Source organism: Nicotiana tabacum, chromosome 5, assembly GCF_000715075.1.
Source record: "Nicotiana tabacum cultivar K326 chromosome 5, ASM71507v2, whole genome shotgun sequence".
In the NCBI taxonomy this organism is placed as follows: domain Eukaryota; kingdom Viridiplantae; phylum Streptophyta; class Magnoliopsida; order Solanales; family Solanaceae; genus Nicotiana; species Nicotiana tabacum.
In genome coordinates, this window is record NC_134084.1 from 11,342,136 (window position 1) to 11,350,860 (window position 8,725).

At 37.1% G+C, this 8,725-nt stretch overlaps 2 protein-coding genes across 4 annotated transcripts in view; both read left to right on the top strand.

Moving 5' to 3' along the window:
- The first annotated feature begins 455 nt into the window (after positions 1–455).
- LOC107821688 (cell division cycle 20.1, cofactor of APC complex-like) lies at positions 456–3,771 on the top strand. The gene is made up of 5 exons (XM_016648129.2): positions 456–748; positions 1,555–1,824; positions 2,178–2,447; positions 2,545–3,123; positions 3,221–3,771. The coding sequence occupies exons 1-5, from the start codon at positions 665–667 to the stop codon at positions 3,359–3,361; spliced, it is 1,344 nt and encodes a 447-aa protein (XP_016503615.1). The 5' UTR covers positions 456–664; the 3' UTR covers positions 3,362–3,771.
- Positions 3,772–4,362: 591 nt separating this feature from the next.
- LOC107821683 (growth-regulating factor 4-like) overlaps positions 4,363–8,725 on the top strand; it is a 10,230-nt gene continuing 5,867 nt past the window's right edge. The window contains exons 1-2 of one of the 3 annotated variants that reach the window (XM_075253340.1): positions 4,363–4,802; positions 5,029–5,296. In XM_075253340.1, the coding sequence (XP_075109441.1) occupies positions 5,056–5,296 (241 nt within the window). In that variant the 5' untranslated portion in view covers positions 4,363–4,802; positions 5,029–5,055. The remainder of the gene's footprint in view (positions 4,803–5,028; positions 5,297–8,725) is intronic. The other 2 variants (XM_075253341.1, XM_075253342.1) reach the window with 2 other exon arrangements.

Genomic DNA, 8,725 nt, shown 5'->3' on the forward strand with positions numbered 1-8,725 from the left:
AACAAGAATGAACTTGTTGGGACTAACCATGTGAATATTAATCGGACATCACTACTGAATATGGACAAGGATTTCTCATCATCTTCCTCAATAGAATTGATGATCAAAGCAACTTCCTTCATGTTTGGCCTTGCATCTGGTGATGGCCTTACAAAAAGGATTATTTTTTATATAGGAAAAAATACGATGGGTATAAAGTGAGGAAGGTAAAATGAGGAGGAGTAAGAAGAAAGGCGGGTAAATAGTTTGGGGAGCATGAGTTGGAATAGTAAATAGTTTGGGTCTGGACATTAAAGGGTAAATAGTTTGAAATTAATGAGTATAAAGTGAGATTACTCTATGGGTTATCCGGAGCACAAAACTGACCCGAGTAAGAACCCGTTTCTTGTGGCCCATTAGCCCAAAAGTATTTCTCCGAAACGTATATAGCCGTTATTATACGTTAACATTCAACCAGAAACTCAAATCCTTCTCTCTGAATTCTTACTGAAGAAATTCTAACGCGCTCTCTTCTCTCAGAAATTGCTCTGCGGAAAACGCCATTAACACTATTCTTTCTCTCTTTCATTGTTGCTCTGCGGAAAACGCCTCTGAATTTTCTTGTATTCACTTTTGTAGTAATCGTTTGAGTATCCAAAGATTTTAATTGGCTGGGTCTGTATCAATGGATGCAGGAAGCAGATACAACAACAAGTTTCGCCGTCCTCTCTTTACTCCGGTATCTCACAAGAAAACTTCTCGAGAGAATGTATGATTTCTATTTCCCTGTATATATGTACGGTTTATTGAGTTTGTGTCATGATTTCTTCACTCATGAAATTGGGTTCGATAAACCCAACTAATTTAGGGTTTTGGCGTCATTGATGATTGCTTGATTGATAATTAATTGATAGTTTCTTGGCTCGTAAATTGTAGTGAATTAGTGTATCCTTTTTGATTTATTTTTTTGGGTTTTGTGCGTTTTGCTTAATTTGTGTGCAACTTGGAATTCCTCTTACATTTTTTCCCCTGTAATTACATGGATTTTTTTTAAAATTTTTTGTTATTATGCATTCTTGATTATTGAACATATTTTCTTGCGATCTGGTTTTGCTACATATTTTCCAGTTTTTCCTGTTATGCATCTTAAATTGTATGTCAATGTGGTTGACTGATCACTTCTACTTTTGATTAATAATTTGTTTGGATGTTTTTACATTTTTATTAAGAGAAAGAAGCTAAGAGTATGGGGTTTATGGAAGGTGAAGAAATTCCTTTGGACTAAAATTTATTCCTAAACTGTCAATCAAACTTAGGAAATTGAAATAGGGGAATAGGTAAAGGTTATGTTTTTGCTTTGAGCTATCATTAATAAAAATAGAAAAAATATTGGGTTAGGTGTTTTAACATGTGTAGATGAAGTTTCTGTTCTTTTCGTCATCTCATCCTGTTTTGTGTGGTATTCTAATGATTATTCTCATTATTTTTAGAGTGTTAGCATTATGTTGTGTTTTGCTTTTTATTTGAAATTTGCTTAGGTTGAGTTCTAAATGCTAAGGTTTTTGTGAAATGTAGTTGGACAGGTTCATTCCCAACCGTTCTGCGATGGATTTTGACTATGCACATTACATGCTCAGTGGTGGAAAGGTTAAAAAGGAAAATTCTGGAGTAAATTCTGCATCTAAAGAAGCCTATACAAAACAGTTAGCAGAAATTTTCAACATGAATAGAACAAGGATCCTTGCTTTTAAGAATAAGCCTCCGCCTTCGGCTGAGAGAGTTTCTAAATCTCCATCACCTATTCAACAGTCAATGACCACTAAAAAGAGGAGATTCATTCCCCAAGTGTGTATTTCTTTCTTCCTCTTTTTAACTACTCCCTCTGTCACAAAAAGAATAATACTTTTCGGATTTTGAGAGTAAACGAGTTATTAAACGAGTTGTTCTTTGACCACGAATTTTTCATATACCTTTTAAATATTTGAATTGTTAATTGTTGTGACTTATAGTGCTTTTATATACCAAATATATAAATTTTATTTACAAAAATGTAACGATTCTATATCCGAATTCATGGTCAAAGTTTAGAAGTTTGACTCTCAAAATCCGCAAAGTATCATCCTTTTTGGGAGGAGTATCATACTTAGATGTTTTTTTCTTCGCTTTTGTTCCTAACTTAGAGAACTCCTTTGAAACAGACTGCAGAGAGGACGCTGGACGCTCCTGATATCCTAGATGATTTTTATCTCAATTTGTTAGATTGGGGATGCAGTAACATTGTCGCCATTGCCCTAGGAAATTCTGTATATCTGTGGGATGCTTCTGATGGTTCTGTTACTGAGCTTCTCTCAGTTAGTGATGATTTAGGGCCAGTGACTGGTGTCAGCTGGGCACCTGATGGAAGACATCTTGCATTGGGCTTAAATAATTCCCATGTTCAGTTGTGGGACTCCCGTTCCAGCCGATTGGTGAGTAGGTTCTTTCATCATATTTCTTTTAGTCTAATTAGCGTACAGCAAATTAATATTCTTTATCAGAAGTCTAATATCTTTTCTTTATAAACAGCTGAGGACTTTACAGGGACACAGCTTAAGAGTTGGCTCGCTTGATTGGAATGGCCACATACTGACAACTGGAAGCATGGACACTATGATCATCAATAATGATGTGCGTATAAGATCCCACGTCGTTGGAACATACAGGGGACACAATCAGGAGATATGTGGATTGAAGTGGTCTGCTTCAGGCCAGCAATTGGCTAGTGGAGGGAATGACAATTTGGTCCATATATGGAGCGTATCGATGGGGTCACCTAATTCTACACGCCAATGGATTCATCGTATGACAGACCACACAGCTGCTGTTAAAGCTCTTTCCTGGTGTCCTTTCCAGAGTAACATGGTTGCCTCGGGAGGTGGTGTTGGAGATGAGTGCATAAAGTTTTGGAACACCAACACTGGGGCTTGCTTGAACTCTGTGGATACAGGTTCACAAGTCTGTTCGTTGCTTTGGAACAGACACGAACGCGAGCTTTTGAGTTCTCATGGCTTTACTGATAACCAGCTGACAGTGTGGAAATATCCTTCGATGACAAAAGTTGCAGAATTTTTTGGTCACACATCAAGAGTTCTTCATATGGCTCAGGTATGATTGGTTAACACAAATGCTATGTCGCATTCATTCATGCTTTATATTTCTTTGTGCTTCACAGTTTATTGACTTTTTGTGTAATATATTTCAGAGTCCAGATGGCTATACTGTCGCGACTGCAGCAGCTGATGAGACACTAAGATTTTGGAATATTTTTGGGAATCCTGAAGAGACCAAGTCTGCGCCAAAGAGAAAACTAGAGCCATTCTTTGACTTGGCTCAGATAAGATAAAACTATTAGCTAAGCATAACTGTTGGAATGTAGTCACTGAGGATAACTATTTGCACATTTTTATCTTGCACCATTCCGGTAACTAAGCTGCTTGGAGTGACAAGGGAAGAATCGGTGAAGTCCAGACGCGAAAGTAGCTTGTTTATACTTTGATGGATGTGGTTATCAAGTGGTGTAATGGCATTTGATGTATTGCAAAAATAGTGTTCAGATCTTCAGATTCTACTTGAACACGAACCTTCTCTAGATGAGTTTTGACAAATGTATAGTAAGACTGTATAAAAGTCAGCTTTTGGGACCTTTTTATAGTATGTCAAATGTCAATAATGTATTACAATTAGAATGATCTTCTGAAAGTTCATAAACTGAGTATATCTTGTTTAGCAATATGTTCAGAGTCTGCTTTGAGCAGCCTTCTCTCTCTCTCTCTCGCAAGAGTATTTTTGTCATTTAAAGTATTACCATCAGTTTGATTTCCTTAAACTTTATTTTAATGAATGACTTCTAAAATGAATCACGAAAGATCAATGTTCAAGTTTCACTAGCGATAAAAAAGGGTTTATAATTTTTTTTAAATTTATTTAAAATTTGCGCTGAATCAATTCCCGTCTTTTAACTTTTTCATGGTGAAAGTTATCATGTTCGACCTTACTATTACAAAAATAACAATACTACGTCTTTGTTCCAAAAAAGTTAGAAATCGGATATATAAATCCTTTATTTCCTCATTAAATTATATCTATGAGAATGTGCTATATTGTGGATTCAAAACCCCAACAAAGAATAGAGTTGCAGTAGGATGACAACCACCCCAAAATCTACCACTATAATTATAAAATAAAATCATGAGTATTAACATTTGAAAAATAAAGAAAATACAGTAGTTGTTACATCAATTGGACCACAGCAAGACATGACAGAAATACCCCAAGACATATACATAATTCACTCTACCCCACACCCTTTATTCCCATGTCCCAATGCTTCCTTAACCATCAACACTCCAAATGGCCAATACTCATAAAAGCTCTTCATTAATTTCCCCAAAATCCCCATCCACTTCTTCTGTTTTTCTCTGCTAAAACACAATGTCAACCTCAAAATCTCCATTTGACTAGTTCTAACAACCATATAATCAACCCCCCTCCCCCAAACAAAGTACACTATCAGTGTTCTTCACTTACTTTCTTCAATAACTTTTCTCTCTGTTCTTGCAGGTTTATCCAAACCCTAGATCTGTCCCCCTTTTAGGTAACCCCAACTACCTCTGCTCTCTACCAACACACACACACGCAGAGTTATATCCAAATCACACAGTTGCACAAAAAAGACTGATCTTTTTGGTAACCCCATCAACCTCTGCTCTCTACACCACACACCACACACCACACACTCAGTTACACCAAAAACACACAGTTACACAAAAAGACTGATCTTTTAGGTAACCCCATCAACCTCTGCTCTATACACAACACATCACTCACACAGTTACACCAAAAATACACAGTTACACACAGCTACACCAAAAACTCATAGTTACACACAGCTATACCAAAAACATACAGTTGCACAAAAAAGACTTGTTTTTTCAATCTTTTTTTAATTTTAGCATATAAATATAAATTTATTTGTATATTAACTGCTATTGTGTTCTTTTTTGGGTGCAGCTTTTTGTGAAGGGAAAAGGGTGTAAAATGAGTGGGACATCAACATCATTGGGGGTTGGGGTGGGGGGAGGTGGTGGGGAGGTGGGGGTGCTGAGTTATGACTATGGATTCCGGCCACCGTTCACGGCGGTGCAGTGGCAGGAGTTGGAGCATCAAGCAATGATATACAAGTACTTAGTGGCGGGACTGCCCGTGCCACCGGACCTTGTAGTTCCAATTAGAAGGAGTTTTGATGCTATCTCTGCCAGGTTCTTTAATCATCCTAGTTGTATGTTCCTCTCTTTGTGCTCTTTCTTCAGTTTTTAAGTTTATTTTGGTTTGTTTATAGTTAATTGGTCGGTGAGTATTCATATAACCGACCTCAACTTGTTGCACCTGTTGGGATCGAGGTGTAGTTGTTGTAGTTAATTTGGTTAGTTTATTGTAGTCGAGAGCATATTATAGTGTTTGCATTTTGTGAATGGGAGATTATCATACTTTGATGGTGAAAATGGCAGCATGCAGACCTAGGAACATTGCTTCTCATCACTTTTTTTCCTTTATATTTTTGGGTGAACAAAAGATCTTTACTCGACTCCCGTGTAAGCCTTGGTGAGCAGAGGTATCTCCTACTTGTGCTAGTAGGATGTAACAGGTATGCGGTGTAATCATAAAGGTGTGCATGTTAGTTGGGACTTTAGAAAAAAAGATAGACCTTTGCTTGTTTTTAAGGTAATAGAATCATGAATAGCTAAGCTTGTGTTTTGATTCTTAAATCTTGGTTCAAACTATATTATCCATTCAGTTTTTGAAACTTATTTCTTATTCTGTAATGGGTAAAGGGTAAAAAATGCCTCTAAACTATACGGAATGGTTTAACTTTGCCATCTGATAAAACATGGCACCAAAGCTATTCCCACCATTACCAGATTGGGTTTAATATAGCCCTTTTCCACTAACGGACTTGGTTTTGTGTTAATTTTATATATAATTAGTATTTTTAGTCCATTTTAATGTCAAGGGTGCCTAATTAAAACCCTATGCCAATTAACACCCCCTGCCACCTTCAAGTTCAACCATAGACTAGTCGTTGGGGATTTTTCATTTTCACTACCACTGGTGTACCCCTATGAGTATTTTTAGCCCACCAGGCACCAGCTAATAGATGATGCCATTGTTGAGTTCTTGAAAAACCCAGATGTGAAAATTAGTCAAAAAAGTTTTCAATGTTGAAACTTTGACTATATTTTAGCTCAAATTAACACAATGGGTTTGCCAAAAAGTATTCAAGATTGAAACTTTGGCTAAATTTCAACTTAAATCAACAGAATGTGAACAAACCAGATGGGAAAAATTAAAGGGTCGTTGAGTTTAGCTAGAATTAGCATCCGCAAAATGCTATGATGAGTACTCCATAGCAGAGTCTCACATATGCTTTGACGGCAGCGAGAGGTGAAGTAGAATTGCTCAACGCTAGGGGAGTTAGGGAGTCTGAAGGGGATTGAAGCGTGTGTGGAGTTAGTGGTGGAGGGAGAAGTGCGAGACGAATATAGAAGGGTAATTGTGGATAATGTGGACGCCATTGTGGTAGGGTGAAAGAGGATGAGAGGAGATGACGGGAGAAGAGAGTGAAATAGCAAATGAGAAAATAGGAGTCGGGGGGTTAGGGACAAGAGGCTGATAGGTTTTAATTAGTGACTGCATCAAAATGGGCTAAAATATTAATCATATATAAAATTAACACAAAATCAAGTCTCATCAACTGAAAAGGGCAATATAGGCCCAATTTGGTAACGACAACTCGACAAGGATAGCTTTGAGAGCAAGTTTTAATAGCAGTGTTGTCAAAGGTGCGCTTAAAGCGCGCTTAAGCCCTGAAGCGAGGCTCAAAACATGTTGAGCGCTTCGCGTTGCTTTGTGGGCGCTTCAGTGTTGCATCAAGGCTCTAAGGCATACTTTTTTTTGCCAATGAGAGTGATCCTGAAAGGCGACACTAAACTAATTGATATTTCACTTTATCGTAATTTTTTTCAATTTCTTTGTCCATATATTTGTTGTTTATGCTTATAATTGTTGGTCTTGGACTACATATACATATTTTTACTTTTTCTCCAGTTGCGCCTTTTTTCATTAAAGCCCACGCTTTATTTGCGCTTTGCGCTTAAAGCCCCAATAGACGTTAGAGTTTTTTTGCGCTTTTCGCCTTTGATAACATTGTTTAATAGAGGGCAAAGTTAAACCATTTTGCGTAGTTTGAGGGCATTTTTTGACCCTTTTCCCTTCTATAATGGATTAGTCCCAGAAGAAGCAGTCATCCTTTTTGTTAAAAGAAGATTTCTTTTGAGCAAAGTGAATTGGTTTTAGTTTTGACTTAGTCTAATCTCTAGTGTAATCTAACTGAGGGTGTAGTTCGTGGGGGACCTAGGACATTGCACAAGGGGGGTCAACGATCAACAACAAGCAAGGAGCAAAAGTAGAAAGAGCCAAGAGATGTTACATGCGTTGGTGGGTAATTAGGTTAACTTAGTGTAGTTGACCATTTTATAGTGTTTGCATTTATGAACGAGAGGCATACCATGCTTCAATGGTTTAGTGGGAGCATGCAGATCTAGGAACATTGTCTGTCATCACTTTCCTTTTCGTTGTCATTGTCTGGGTGAAAAAAAGACCTTTATTTGTTGTTATGGCAGTATAATCATGAATAGCCAAGCTTGTGTTTGATTCTAAAATCTTGGTTGGAAGTATATTGCCCATTCATGTTTTAAAATTTCTTTCTTATTCTGTAACGTATTAGAGTCATCCTTTTTCTTTTACAAAAGCTTGTTTGAGCAAGGAAGTCAACGATCTATGACTTCGATCTAGTCTCTAGTGTAAAACTGAGGGTGCACTTTAGTGGCATACCTAGGAGGCGAGGACTTTGCACAAGGGGGTCAACGATCTATGACAAGAAAACAACAAAAGTAGAGAGGGCCGATAGGTGTTGCATTTGAGCGGAGCGATTTACAAATTCAATTCTAGTTTAATTAGTTAAATAAGCACAACTCTACACATGATCAACTTAACAAATTTAGCTATTCACTAATACATAGGGATGGCGTGCGGGGCGGGGCGGGTGTGGGACGGGTTTTCTCTTAACCCGCAAAATTTCAACCCGCCCTGCCCCGCATAGCGGTTGCACCCGCATTCACCCGCCCTGCATCCACACCCACGTCCACCTGCCCCGCCCCGCCCCGCTTCGCATAAGTGTTTTTTTTCCTTTCATTTTGTTAGTTTTAATTCTTTTTTAATCTTTTGGCTGTAATACTTTTACATTTACTATATGTACTCGTGTTTTTATTAATTCTAAAGATTACGGAAGACTTCAGTTATGGAAAGAAGAAGATAAGATACTTAAGAGAATTAAATCTTGCACATATGCAGTAAAAGTTACTTAACAAAAACCTTTGATATCATAATACCTCTTTGTTTTTCAACTTTTTATATTTGTTAAAAGTATATATGTTAATTTACCATATTCAAGTTTTCGTTAGAAATACGAAAAATCTTTGTGAAGATCAATTAATAGATATTTTCGTTAGAAATACTAAATTTTGGGTGTGAAGACGTTTCTTAAACAGTGATTATTAAAATCTGTACTTAAATGGTGCAAACACTTTACCCACAAAATAGTACATTTATTTGCAACCTAAATTTTTGTCACTGATAAATAAATGATTAG